General features: G+C 39.9%; 2 protein-coding genes across 6 annotated transcripts in view; both read left to right on the top strand.

Moving 5' to 3' along the window:
- Window positions 1-8,489, top strand: part of LOC103472147 (syntaxin-12) — a 43,940-nt gene extending 35,451 nt beyond the window's left edge. Inside the window, exon 8 of the mRNA XM_017307348.1 lies at window positions 8,116-8,489. Coding sequence (XP_017162837.1) covers window positions 8,116-8,133 — 18 coding nt within the window. The 3' untranslated portion in view covers window positions 8,134-8,489. The remainder of the gene's footprint in view (window positions 1-8,115) is intronic.
- The window catches only part of dlgap3 (discs, large (Drosophila) homolog-associated protein 3), a 908,365-nt gene that overhangs the window by 589,499 nt on the left and 304,074 nt on the right, over window positions 1-14,792 (top strand). The window lies entirely within an intron of this gene.

Here is a 14,792-nt window from a genome sequence, read left to right as displayed (position 1 = left end):
AGTTGTATCTGTGAAACATGATTTGTAAACTGTAACAAAACATGTTGTGCATAACTCCGGGTACTTGTAAATATGTGGTCAAATGCACACACAAATATTACAAATTCAAACCTTCTCCTACACCTACAAATTGTTAAAAAAGTACATAGGGTTGCCTATGTCTATGTGTATCAACACATAGACAAAAACTGCATTCACACACACATCAGGTTACCAGTGCACAAGGGTTTTTGAGACTCAATTCATGCTTCCAGGTAGCCTCACATTCATGTGCAAGTGGTGCATTTAAATGCTGGTGGAAACCTGGATCATCTGAATTGTGTTCGGAACGTATTTGTTTTATCCTATGAACGTTTGTCACTGTACTTGTGCCGAAGTGGCAAAGATGTTATTTCTGTGACACATGGAGTACCTCAGCACTCCTTTTCAATACTCCAAAATAGTTTTTAGACATGTTAATTTTTGAGTCATGAAGATGTGATTACATGGTTTAAAAAAAACAGGCAGTCAAACCAAGAGGAAAGTTCTTGTGCTCTGCCCTTACAAGTAAGTAGAAGTTAAACCTGCTGTCTTTGCTTTCTGATTATAACATCTAGCAATTTTAAATAATTCCATATTACATTTGATATGTTTGGTAGTTTGATACTCTGCCTCATATTTTTCTGCGAGCGAGAGCTAATGTCCATGTGAGCTATGGTACTTTAGCTGTTGGTAGCCACATCCTGGTATTTTTTAGTGTCACATTTCAGCGCAGTTTAAGAGAGTACCTTCAATCCATGAAAATTATCTCTACGTTGTGGTTCTTACAGTATCTGTTCTGCCTAACAAGTTACAGTCAAATTCCTAAGTCACGTTGCTGATTGATAATATTTGTGTAGTGTGAAATATTCTGATATGCCTTTTACCTTGTTATATTCTCTTAGTGAATATAATTACATGAAATAAATTGCCTTTCAATTTTAATTTGTTGAATTTGTATGTGTATAAATAACCTCTTATATTTACTTCTACACAGAATAGAGCCTCCAACGTTTGGTTTGGGATCATGTTATTTTCATACTGGAGGAGCAGGACCTTTCAGATCTCAGCAACTCTCATCCGATGGAGCTGCTGTATGCAAGAACATACTGACTCTTTTACAGGGGTCCTCAAATCCAGGAATCGATATCTGATGTCCTGCAATATTTAGATATGCCTTGGAAAATGATTGGAGTCAAAATGACTCCAATCATCTCTGTGCATTTCACAGAGATCCAGACACAAATACAGTTGCATCTGAAGATTCTGGGGGCCTTGTGAACATTATTCTAAATCATTATTTATACTGAGAACATAAATAAGAAAAATACCTCTCAGTTTGTTCTGGTGAATAAGGTCTAGCAGTTGCAGATGATGTTCCTGGCAGGCCCAGGAACATCATCTGCTGTAAGCAACAAAATATGGCTTTAGTGACAGTGACCAACATCCAGCTATATTACCGTATTTTCCGCACTATATAAGGCGCACCTAAAAACCTTCAATTTCCTCAAAAGCCGACAGTGCGTCTTATAATCCGGTGTGCCTTATATATGGACCAATATTGAGCCACAACAGGTCTAGTAACTACGGTAAGCAGCCGCCGACTTCATTTTCCCTGTAGAAGAAGAAGCGCGCGGTGCATGCTGGGATAGTTGTCAGAACGCTGGTTTGTTAAAGTTTGACTCACTAACTGAGATTTCGTAAATCTAAAAAAATGTATTATTCTGTAACATTGACTTAGATTATCTGACACCAGAGCCAACATTAGAAATTAAACTGTAACACATATTATAAAACTTATATTATGTGTTATAACATTCACCAGCAAAGTTTACACAGGTGGTAAAAACTATTATTTATATTTAATTCTTTCACTCTGTCAAAAGTAAGATACATCCCAAATCTTCCGTTTTTGTTTTGAAGGTTTCCTAAAGACACGATGTGAGGAAGAAGAGGGAGAATCTATAAAGAGAGACAGATTCACTGCAGGATGAATCTCACATCGGATTTTGGACTCAATCTCAGCTGCTGAATCTCTGAAGCTAGAACTCGTCGGCTGGAAAATATATACATATATCTATATATGTATGTATATACAACATGTATCCAATATATATTATTCAGTATTAATCATTATTTGTGTCATTATTAATCATTATTTGTTTGTGTTTGTATAGTTATATAAATATGTATTGACATTACTAATTAATTTATTAAATAAATTATGAACGGCTGTGTGCTTTGTAATATGCTCATCATACATCAATATCAGAATATTCCATTCCTATTCTATTGTTATAGCCACTAAGCATATTTAAATATGCTGAACTATGAATTAAAAACATACTTAAAAAGTACAATTGCTTGTAAATGTAGCTTTGATAGATGTTTGAATATGGTTTCCAGTAACAAAAAAGCTGTTATGGTCGATTAAATGCGCTGATACCTCATTGTGCTGCTAAACACATAACGCTGAGTGGAGTGGTGGACCGCTCCAAGATGGCCGCCCTAAATCTCGTCAGCGACAATAGGCGAGAGCGGTCCATGAGGCGTCTATTCTTATATTATGTCTATGTGAATACCGACCGTCTAGAATCAGGTCGTCTGCAGCTCATTTAACACCACGTTCTCCACCAACATGCTGTGCGCGAATGGAGAAGGGCTACCATCGTCCGGCCCATCGGAGGCCTCTCCTCGCTGACCGGGATCATTCTTTATGTCAACAAAGTGGTTTTAGATATTCATCTAAAGCCACTTTAGACTAGGGTTGCCAAGGGACCAGCCCCTATACATTTAAAGGCGGGGCCAGTGGGGTGGAGAGACAGAGACTGTGGCGGCAGCGTGTTGGTTGGTCTGTGCTACCCAGAAAGCAGTTGGGCACAATTTTGCAACACCAAAACCGTGAGTGAAACAATGACTGGGGCAGCCTAGTATATAAAGTACTCGGGGACCCTTGTCGCGTATACGATCAATGCGGGACGGGTGGCAAAAGTTTTAAAATAGGCCATTTATTTGAAGGTGCGCCTTATTGTGCGGAAAATACGGTACCTGATCAAAAGTACTGTACATTTGTAAATATCTGATCAATTAGCTGTAGTTAAAAACAGTGTTTTCTACTGTTATCTGATACATGTGCTCTATTTACCCAAACACAATGTAAATGTATATCTAGAGATGTATGCAGGGGTGAAAGTAGTTTTAAATTCTTGGGGGTACTATGACAAAAAAAATAAAATTATATATATATACAAAATAAAGCTGTATTTCCCTCAGCCCACTGGCTGCATGCAATGTTCACACCTTGAGATGACATGAGACCTAAATTCTGAACATCATGGCATGGAGTGCATCCCAGTTTTCCATGTATGGAATATAACCTTTCATTTTAGCTTTTAAACTGGTTCTATTGATCCTGTGTCCAGACAGAGGGATAATCAGTMGCCCAGCATCMTGACCTGTTTGTTCTGAAGATCCTGCAGCTTCCACTTCTCTTCCTAACATGGCGCCTCCTCACCCTGAMTCTCATNCTRAYAGGAGGAACCACAGAGCTCTGTTAGGTTAAAGCTCATCTTCTGAAGTTGGGATATTTTTCCTCCAACAGGTTCCAGAGGAATCACCTCAAACCAGATGTTGGACTGGATTTTATTTAAATGTCATTTGTGAAAGTTAGAGCCTCATTTTCAACAGTGAAGCTATAAAGGTTGAAAAAGGTTATTATTTTGGAGACAATCTCAACATTAATATGTCCACTAAATAAGAGGCAACAAACAAAATTGTTTGATAGAGGAAAAGCCTTTCAGACTCTGAGCCCAACAGCACCAAACTATTTTTTATATTAGACTATTTAATTTCACACAATTATTGCGATAGAAGCCATTTGTTTGTTAAATACTTAATGAAATGTATTTACCTTGTTTGATGTTTGTTGAGATTGACTTATACTCACAAAGAACGACGTAATTAGTCCAAGTTTGTCGTTTATTGAATGTTCAGAAACTACAGCGGCTGTGATGAGCCAAGACAGGTAAAACAACCTGAACAGGTGATCAACTCTAAACCACTCGCACATTTTTACTCTCCGTCTCTCTGTCATTTAAGCAGACCCGTTGCCATGGCAACCTCCACAAGCCGACCAGACATTACGTTAAAAACATTTAGTCCGTTGCGATATCAGGTTTGCAGGCTTGATATTTATTTTTGCGATCATTAATAAGCTCCCTGAACACAGCGGAGGTTGATTCGTTCATTTTAAACTCCTGCTCTGCTCGTTATTTTGGTAATGGAACCGAAACGCATAGAATTGTGCAACACCTTGTTGAAACAATAATCACTGAAATTATTATTGTTGTTGGATCATTAATTTGAACACGTTTTGTTGATTTTTGTTGTTCTTTAATAAAGTTACGAACGTTTTGAGGACGTGCTGCTCTCAGCCTCCTGGCGGACGGTGTTCAGTTTGTCACCTGCTGCTCTAGTAAAGCACGAACAGTTCAGAAACAATATGAAATGGGAAAAAAGTTATTTATTAACTGATTAAGTCGTGTTTTAGATTGTTCTTGAAAAACAAATCAGTCGCAGCTGCACAGTGAACCCATTGATATTTTATACAGCAGACAGCCGCTCCTCTCTCTTGCAGGTACTGCGTAGCCCCGCTAAATCTTTACTTACTTTCACCCCTTGATGTATGTGTTGATAGGACAGATGTAGAATAAATAACGGGAGACATGAAAACATTAACACAGAAACTCCAACTTTTGTATTTGCCAGCCTGCAGTGCTATAGCATTAAGACATCATAAGCATTATTTGGTGTGGGCCAAAGCTATTTTAACCGTATGCATGCACTTCTATCACAGACAGCTTTCTCTGCCTGCCTCCACCTGACAATAAATAAAAAGCACTACAACACTGCAAAAGATTACACAAATACAAACATTCAGAAATGCAGCCAGTAAAAGGCAGTGAAATCAGGGAGTGTGTATCTGTAGCCTTGAGATATGTGTGCAGTAAGTCTGTGAACCCCATTCAGCCAACTCTCCCGGGCTAAAGTCTCTGATACTGTGGTCTTATCTAAGAACAAGTCCTTGGGAGCACTCTGCTCCACATTTGCAAGGATGTCTTCAGGAAGGGAACGAGGAGTGAAAGAGCGTCTTGTTTACATATCAGTTGCAGATGATATGTAAACCAGGAGAACTGAGCCAGCCAAGGTCCAACACAAGGGAGCCAGTTCAGATGGAGACAATATTCTTTAGATTGGGTAGACTTTTAATTTCTATCTGCCCTAAAGTCTCACCGGTACATCTCTGTTAATTTCAATCATTCAAATTAGTATGGCCGTTCCCGCCAGTCAGAACTAGCAACTTCTCCAAAATGTTGATTCCATCTCACTGGTGAGATTCAGGGCCTGCAGCTGGTTTGCGAATCTCAGCAAGATTTGCATCCAACGTACGGCTCTGGTCCCACAGCACATCAGTCTGAGTATTTGCTAGTCAGCCAAATCCATCATACTGATCGCCTGATCAGTATGATCAGGCGATCAACTGTAATTTTCTGAAGATTTCTTACCATTCACATTCTTTGTCCCCTCACTGAAGCAAGGCGACTGCAGTGCAGTTTGGGGCAGTTCTGAGAGAGAGTCAGAGTCTTACGCCTTAGTCAGCTCTAACCAATAAGGAAAGCATTCGTCTTTAGGCTCTGCCCACAATGTTCATGTTTCCAGCACTCAACTCTTTGAGTTCAACCAAAAAATGGGAGCATCTAAACCAAAAGCTTGAGAATTACAACCTAAGATGTCTGTAATTTACAAATGAGTTTGTTTTGCAAATAGTGTGTTCACTTCATGAGATAAAAATGAGTGATTTTATTTTAAAAAAATAAACTTTTTTTTCTTTATTAAAAAAAAACATTACAATTCCAAAAGTTTTGATCACAATTGTATTTATTTTTTGAGACTAGCTTTTGTGAAACAAATTTGCCTCCATATTAAAGGGAGGTTTTCAGTTAAATTGATTTGGAAGTGTTTGAAGTGATAAAAGAACCAGAAGAGTTAATCACAGATGAGTAGGAACAGCTGGGAAGATAACAGGTAGACCTGGCAGGGAGAGAGAAAGATAAGATATCAAAGCTCAGAGAAGGGGAAATTGATTCTATTCAGCAAATAATCTACCTAATCTAAGGAAATCCAAAGTACACACAATGAGAATAAAGTACACAAGGAAAGATTTAAAATGACATGATATAAGCAAATAAACACCAAAGAAATGATCAAAAAAACATTTTAAAAAATCTCTAACTGAGGACCATAACACATCAAGTCGTGTCAGTCTGTAGAAAAAATGTAAACAAATTCAGGCCTGGCTCAATGGCAATGACAAAAATGGAAGACAGACAAGCAGATCTATATAAATATTAATTTATTTATACAAATATGTGGCTCTGGGAATAATAAACATCCAGTCTGAAAGGGGTGTGCACAGGGCCAGACTTAGGAAGGTGTGGGCCCTCGGACTTACTTCAATTGAAGCAGGAAATAAGGGAAGACCAACACGGCAGCTGAAAGGTTTGCTTTGAGGCAGAAGGGTACGGCTCTTCTCAAACAGAGTGGTATAAAAGAAAAGACAGGCTTTGTGGATGTGCTGCTAGAAATGGCCTTTTCTGCTTTCCTTGCATTCGTTTCTCAATGTGTGGCATTGTGTGGAGTCAGATGGGATTTTGTGACTTAAAGAATTTCCAAAGAAGCCTCACCAAGCACGAGCAGTCAACCACTCATATTTAAAACCAGGTCACACTAAAACGTTTGGGATGTCAAGCAGGCACGTGCAGATGGGGGAGCTAGGGGGGCTTGAGCACCTGCCCTTTTTGCTCCTTGCCCCAAAGTGCTCTTTTGGTCAATTTGTTTTTCTTTGGTATTATTATTTCCTAAGTCCTCTTCTGACACATGAAAACATGTGCTAAAATTCTTTGCTTTTTTGTTTCTTTTTTGTATAACATAATAAGCCCACTGGTCACCTTGTTACCTTTGACCTTTTGCCCATGATGCAGTTGCCTCTCGCGCAGTGAGATAAGGCAGCTAACTGGAGCTCAACGTAGCGAACGTTCCAGATTACAGAACAGTTTTTGGTGAATAAAAAAACGTTTTTGGTGAATAAAGTGGAGTAGACTTGCTGCTTGTCAGATGACGGAAAACGTTGAAGTATCGTTTCTGCTTCAGCTCGGAGTCGCGGTTTAAGCAGAGAGGTAATGAAATACAACAGACGCTGACAGGCCTCTGCGTCTGCCTTTCTCTGAAGAACTACTGAGGGGAGGAGACAACCAGGTGAGGAGAAACTGTTCTTATCTATCGATTCAGAATAAATATCATACAGACATTAGGCTGTTGTTGGTGTGCTATTAGCTAGCTGCTAGCTAACGACTTTGCTAGCAAAGCAAGATAACTAAAAAGCTTCTTCCCTGTATCGTTAATGATATCAGTCATTCTTTAGTATTTATTATGCAATAATGGCACATCGCCCGTCCAGAACCGATCATCTCCATAATGGATATATGTCCGATCTTCTAATTTCCTTTGCTACATAATGTACATTTCATTTATTCTAGCGTTAGGTAAATGTATCCTGAAGGAGAATAACACTTAAATAATAGTCCAACAAGGATATTCATTTAGAATTTAAAATAACTGACCCTGAATTACCGTGATAGATATAATGAATGTAATAAAATTGACATTAATGAAGGGGAAAAAACTCAACCCAGACTTTAGGTTTAGGGTCTGGTTCGCAGAGTATGAAGTTAAATTTGTTTGCAATTATTCAATGGAGGAAAAAAAAAACTTACCTCAGTTAAGTAAAATAAAATTGTAATCAAAACTTTTGGAATTGTGATGATTTCTTTAAAAAAAAAATTGTTTTGTTTAAAAAACTTTTTTAAATTAAATAACTAATTTTTGTCTTGTGAACTTAAAAAGTTATTTGCCAAACATAAGCTTTTATTTTCACACATCAGAAATCTTTTGTTGCGTTGTGAAAACTCAGTAGGCTTTACTCATGGTGGCATGCATTAACAATTCAAAGTTTGCTTTTGTTTTTTTCTTTTTCTGCAGTTCCACGTTAAAGTTTGATGCAGCTCTGCTTTCCTGAATGGACCATCTTCATCTCCACTGCAGCAAACAGGCAGCTCTGTTTTATAGATTACAGTGTCACTTTGACCCGCGGAGGCTCTGTGTTAGTAAGGAGGAAGTGAGGCGACAATATGTCTTTGAGGTGTTTTTATTCAGGAGCTCCAAGTTACACCAACACCCTCTCTTTTTTAGTGAAACAAAGCAGCTTACATTTACACCTGAGGCAAGTTCCACTTACACCAGGTGAAGGGGTGATCAAACAACAAACACTTCTTTTCATGGCGGTTGGCAGAACACTGAGAACGCTGACGCTATTGCGTCCTCTACTGCGCATGCGGGACACTTTCAGGTCATTTTCCCGTTCACACTGCAGAACACATACAGGTCGCATTTACTGGCAGTGTGAACGACCCCGGCAAAAAAATTGGAATTGCGAAAAAATCGAAATTGGGTCACATCAGGCTGCAGTGTGAATGCACCCTTGGTTTAGAATCCTGAAACACAGAGTGGCGTTGTTGTCAGTTGCCATGGCAATGAGTCTGCTTGTAGCTTCAAGAATTCAAGGATTTTTTATTGTCATACCACCATGATAGTTTGTGGTACGAAATTTGTACGCAAGTCCCAGATCAAGAAATCCACTACACTAAAAAATATAAGTAGATAATAAAATAAAATAGATAAACAGATGAACAATAAATAAATTAAAGAGATATGTGTAATTTTGTGTCTGTGTATAAATAAACTATGAGGTGAGGCTGCATTTGGTGCAGCTTGAGTTCAGCAGTCTGATGGCTGAAGGGAAGAACCTATTCCTGAGCCTGGTGGTGTTACTCTGGATGCTCCTCAGCCTCCTGTTTGAGCGGCTGGAACAGTCTGTGTGCAGGATGGGTGGAGTCCTTCATGATGGCCCTCCTCCTGCATCGTCCATGGTGGAGGAAAGGATGCTCCCCATGGTCCTTTGTGCAACCTTGACCACCCTCTGCAGAGCCGTCCTCTCGGCAGCAGTGCAGCTGCTGTGCCACACAGTGATGCAGGTGTAGAGAATGCTCTCCACCACACAGTGATAGAAGCTCCTCAGGACTGAGTTCCCACAGCTTCCTGAGGAAGTAGAGATGCTGGTGAGCCTTCCTGACCAGACTGGAGGTGTTGGTACTCCAGGTGAGGTCACTGGATATGTGCACACCCAGGTACCTGTAGCTGGAGACCACCTCCACAACTGCTTCCCTGGGGCTGAAGAGGATCCTTGTCCCTTCTAAAATCCACCACATTAATGTGAAGAGGTTATTGTCTCTGCACCACTGCATCATGTGTTCCACCGCCTTTCTGTATTTGTACTCATCACTGTTCGTTATGTGTCCCACTACTGCTGCGTCGCCGGCAAACTTCACTATATCACAGTTGGGGTGTCTTGCTGAGCAGTCATACGTCAGCAGAGTGAAGAGGAGGAGGCTCAGCACGCAGCCCTGCAGCGAGCCAATGCTGAAGGTGATGGAGGAGGAGACGGTGTTGTGGATCCTGACAGTCTGAGGTCTGTTGGTCAGGAAGTCCAGAATCCAGTTCCCCAGTGTGGAACTCAGTCCAAGAGAGGAGAGCTTCTGCACCAGGGTCTATGGGATGATGGGGTTGAAGGCTGAGGAGAAATCCAGAAAGAGCTGACGGATGTAAGGGGGCCTGCTCTCCAGGTGGTTGAGGGCTGTGTGGATCACGGATGAAATGGCGTCAGCAGTGGAGCAGTTCTTCCTGTAGACATACTGATGGGCATCCACAGTGACATCGATGGAGTCCTTGATGTGGTTCATAACTAGCCTCTCAAAGCAATTCATGACTACCGATGTTAAGGCCGGTAGTCATTCAGGCTCGTCACTGTGGAGCACTTGGGGACAATGACGATAGTGGTGGTCTTTAAGGAGGTGGGAACAGATGACAGTGACAGTGAGGTGTTGAAGATGTCTGCCAACACCTCACACAGCTGATATGCACAGTCCCTCAGTAGTCGCCCTGGGATTTTGTCGGGGCCTGCAGCCTTGCTGGGGTTGATTTCCTGGAGGGACGTCTTCACATCTGCTGTGGTCATACAGAGAGGCATGCCTCCAGGTGGTGGCATTACTCTGGTGCTGAGGGAGGTGTTATGATCCTCAAAGCAGGCATAGAACTTAAGTGCATCTGGAAGTGAGGGATCCCTTGTACATTGTGCAACCCTGATGTGATTAGTGATGCATTTGATGCCCTTCCACATGCGCAGGGGATCGTTTGTGGTGAAGTGACCTTGAGATTTCTGGGTGTATGTGGCTTTGGGCCTCAAAATGCCTGCAGCCAGTTCTTTCCTTGCTTCTCGTAGTGCTTATGCCTGTCCTGAGCGCAACCTGTAGCTTTCAGCAGAGTGCTCACCTCAGCATTCAGCCAGGGTTTCTGGTTCGGGTAACAGGTTACTGTCCTGGTGGTGGTGACATCATCAGCACACTTGGAGATGAAGCCAAGAACACAGGAGGTATATTCCTCCAGGTCCACTTACTACTGAAAACAGTCCTGGAGCACACAGAGTACACACATGGCCTGGCCGATACAGAGGGTGAGAAAGAAGTGGTTTCGAGTTGTACTTCAGGTTTTCCCTTTGCTGTGGAGCATAGAGCGAAATTAATACCCACATTTCCAAGTTTTATTGTGTTGACAGCGCAGCTATGGATAGCATGTAAAAGAAGAGTCTTTTTGAGCTCCAGCATTGCGCACATGCGCAAAATTTCCGTACGTAAACAGTAACATGAAAGGTGTCTATTTGTAAATCTGATTAAGTCAGTGCCTCACCAGCTATGAACCTCACCGCAAGTAGTGACGTAGTGACGTGCGGTCAGGGGAGGCAGTATTTATTTTTCATTTAGCTTAACTAATTTTGATTATTATTTTCTTCAAAATTGCTGAATGAAACAAACAGAAGCGAAGCCGGTGAGGCAGCAGTGAGCTGAGTCTCACTTTGGATTGCACAACCTCTCACTAACTGCACTGGCTGCCATTCAATGGGAGCATGTTCCTCCTGTCTGTATGTCGCTAATAAAATGGCTAAAAAACATTTAATACATGAACTGATTTTCCATAATTTAGCTTATTTATATAATGTACAATGTTTTGTCACTAACTCTCTGTGTGTAACATGTTTTATGTGCTGGGGAGCAATCATAAACAGTAGAGAACAGATTCAAGGTGAAGCAGGCAGTTTTCTTGCCTCGTGGTAGGGGGCGCTCATGATCCCAGACATTGGACTTTTGACTTCACATCTGCAGAGTAAGAGACAGTGAGCAAGCAAAACAGTAAATGAGTAAAGTGCAGCGTTATACTTGATGTTTTCTCCTGTCTTCCAAAGTCAGCATGGATGACTACAGTTCTATTCTTGAACAGTTTTCTAAAGTGGATTTTCAGTTGAAGCAGGAAATAACAAAAGGAGGGTTTCCCCAGAAAATTTGCTACCCCTGGTGGTCGGGGCGCCGAGGCGGTCCATCGTGTTTTTTGTATTAAAAGATGTTAAGTATACAGGAAATGTAAAAATATTACTGTTACGGGAAACCATTGCCAGTGAAACGCTATTTAAACCCACAACTATATCTTAATAAGAAATAAAAAAAAATACCATTCAAATAAATATCAATTATTTGCATTTCTGTTCAATACAAATTTAGTCAGTGGCTCCATAAGGTCCTGTAGCGCTTCAGGGGCCCAAAAAACACTAATATTTTAACAAAGACCACTGATAAATAAATGTAACACTTGTTTATTGAGATTATCAATGCTGCTAAATTTGATTTAATGGTTTTAGCATAAATACATTAAAATATTGTAAGTTGTTTAACATTTAAATGTAAGATTTTAAGAAGCTGGCAAGTTCACTTTGTAAAAGTTCAAAGAACAATATTCATAGTTTGATTGTTTTATTACCACAGCTACAATCTGATGCTATGAGTTTAATCTTGAGTTGCAAAGCTGAAACAAAGCTGTGTTTCAGCTTTGTTTGTTCACAAATACAAATTAGTAAACTGAAATTATAACTGATTGTTTTTAGGTTGGCCAATTAAACTACTACTCGTCTTCCAGATTTCACAAAATTTAACAGAAGCTGCTGGATGTGCTGATGTTTTTAGCAGCAAGAGGGGCCCCTAAGTCAAATTCTGCTCAAGGCCTCATACAGCCTTGGACCGGCCCTGTGGATGAGTTAAATCTGCTGCACCACGCAGAGATGCGCAACAAACGGGAGATTTAATTTAATGCTGCTAATGTGGCTTTAGTGACTCGAGTCTGTCGAGACTCTGAGTGTGTTTGTGTCGCTCGAGTTTTAAGGGACAAGTTTTTCAGATCTGTGCGTGGCAGCGCCCTGGTGAAAGATAAATATACTAAGAATATAACATTTTTGTATACTTAAGCATACTTTAAGTCAGACTAATCATGAGTATACTTCAAGTTCACTTAGGATTAGTTAACTTCCATCCATCTATTTTTTTACACCCTTGTCCCTTAGTGGGGTCGGGAGGGTTGCTGGTGCCTCTCCAGCTAAAGTTCTGGGCGAGAAGCGGGGTCACCCTGGACAGGTCAACACAGAGACAGACAGGACAAACAACTATGCACACACACACTCACACCTAGGGAGAATTTAGAGAGACCAATTAACCTAACAGTCATGTTTTTGTGGGAGGAAACTGGAGTACCCGGAGAAAACCCACCATGCACAGGGAGAACATGCAAACACCAGGGGCGGGAATCAAACCCAGAACCTTCTTGCTGCAAGGCAACAGCTCTATCAACTGTGCCACTGTGCAGCCCGATTAGTTAACTTAAAGTGTGCTATTTTGGAGCAACTAATTTTTTGCTTAGTGTATTATAATAATAATTAAATTGTACTAAAGCACAATTTAAAGTGTACTAAGTCTACTTTCATGTACTTTTTTGGAACAATTAAGTTATACTTAGAATACCTTAAGTATGTTCTTTTTATGTAATATAAACATGCTTGATTGGTATATCTTAAGCGTACTATGTTAGTGATTGTAAAAAATATATATTTAGAATGTATTTTAAGTGTATTGGCATTACATATTTTACATATTAGCAGTGTGATCACAGCATGCTTCAATTACACTTTTGTTTTAGTATAATTGCTAATTAAGTACACTTTTAAGTTACTTAATGTCTTATTATTCTACTTCGCCACTTTCATACACGCTGTGGACTGTAAACATATCAGGCTACCAGAACACAGACGGATCAATTACAACACACGTTGAAACAAATTACATTGTGCATTCAATATATTGCAAATTTTTCAAGAGTACATTACCAATGTCCTATCACAGAATTGTACAAATTGACAATATATTAAAAATTTACCGACATATGCTAAAGAAAATTAACACAGTAAAACAATAGGAAACTTCAGAGAAATGTGAAAAATATTTCACCAAGTACAGAGTATTGTTTTAATAGAATGACACAGTATTAGCTCTTTTTTCTCATGTCATAAATTGAAATAGGAAATAAACTCCTACTGTTAGCTATAATCTTTAAAAACCTTATTATTGTTACTGCTGTTTTCATTGTTTGCACTCTTCAGTGGCAACAATTTAGCACTTTACATCATTTATTCATGTACCACATCTATTGATCAATTTTTATGTGTGCTTCATGCTTCTGCTTAATCAGAGCAGACAGTCTGGCTTGGCATCTCATCTGCAAAAAATAGGACTAGGGGGTGTGGATGGTATGTTGTTTTGTTGAAGGGGGAAGGGACCAAAATGCTGTGCTTTTGTATTGTGATGGGGGAAGGAAAGAAAGTATGAATGGTCGAGAACATCTTATGTGCTGAATAAACAACCCTTGACACAAATGTCTTTAAGTAGTTTGGATATTCCCTTTATCTCTGCGTAGAAAGCCTTTGCACTGATCCCACTTTATTTATTTTTTTGTCTTTTATTCATTGTAGCCAGTCAAACGCTTTGTGGCATCCCATGCCAGTAAATCTTCTAGAGCAATTTGCAGTCTAACAAATTTTCTGGGACTGGGTTGGAATTATGCGAGTAGGTCCTCTGTAGACATGATGGCATGCAGAATATGGTTTCTCAAAATATGGACTGATATAGTTCTCTGGAGAAACCCAACGAGCTTCTGGATAACTTCTGATTGTGTGTTATAAATGGGGTGTGCTCCATAATGGATCTCAATAGGGAACACTCCATGAATGAAGGAGGAACCTGCTCTTTTATAATAGGAGTGAATTGGTAGTAGTCTCTAAACAATGTGCTCCCCGAATGGTTAGTTATCTCCATATTGCATCTGGCGTGTATCCAGTTGTATCCAGTCTGCTGCATCCGGTTTTGGCTAGATGAGGCCAAAACTATTTGGTTACATCCACCAAATTGTAAGGTTGTGTGAGCTTCTCACCAGCCTGCCCGCTTTCCAGGTTTAATTTAACATTTGCTTGCATGTTTTGTTTTGCTGATTTGTTCAGTATTTGTTTGCATTGCATGTTTGTCTTTATTACTGTTTAGTTTTGCAGTGCTTTTTCTTTTGTTGTTTTTGTAAAAAAAAAAAGTTAATGGGATACCATTTACTGTTGAAGAGGTTATGTGATATCTGTCTATATGCTAATGTGTGTAACATACACACACATTATATATATATAT

Source organism: Poecilia reticulata, linkage group LG11 (assembly GCF_000633615.1).
Source record: "Poecilia reticulata strain Guanapo linkage group LG11, Guppy_female_1.0+MT, whole genome shotgun sequence".
Lineage (NCBI taxonomy): Eukaryota > Metazoa > Chordata > Actinopteri > Cyprinodontiformes > Poeciliidae > Poecilia > Poecilia reticulata.
Note: the sequence above shows the minus strand (reverse complement) of the source record. Positions and strands in the feature narration are given on the sequence as shown.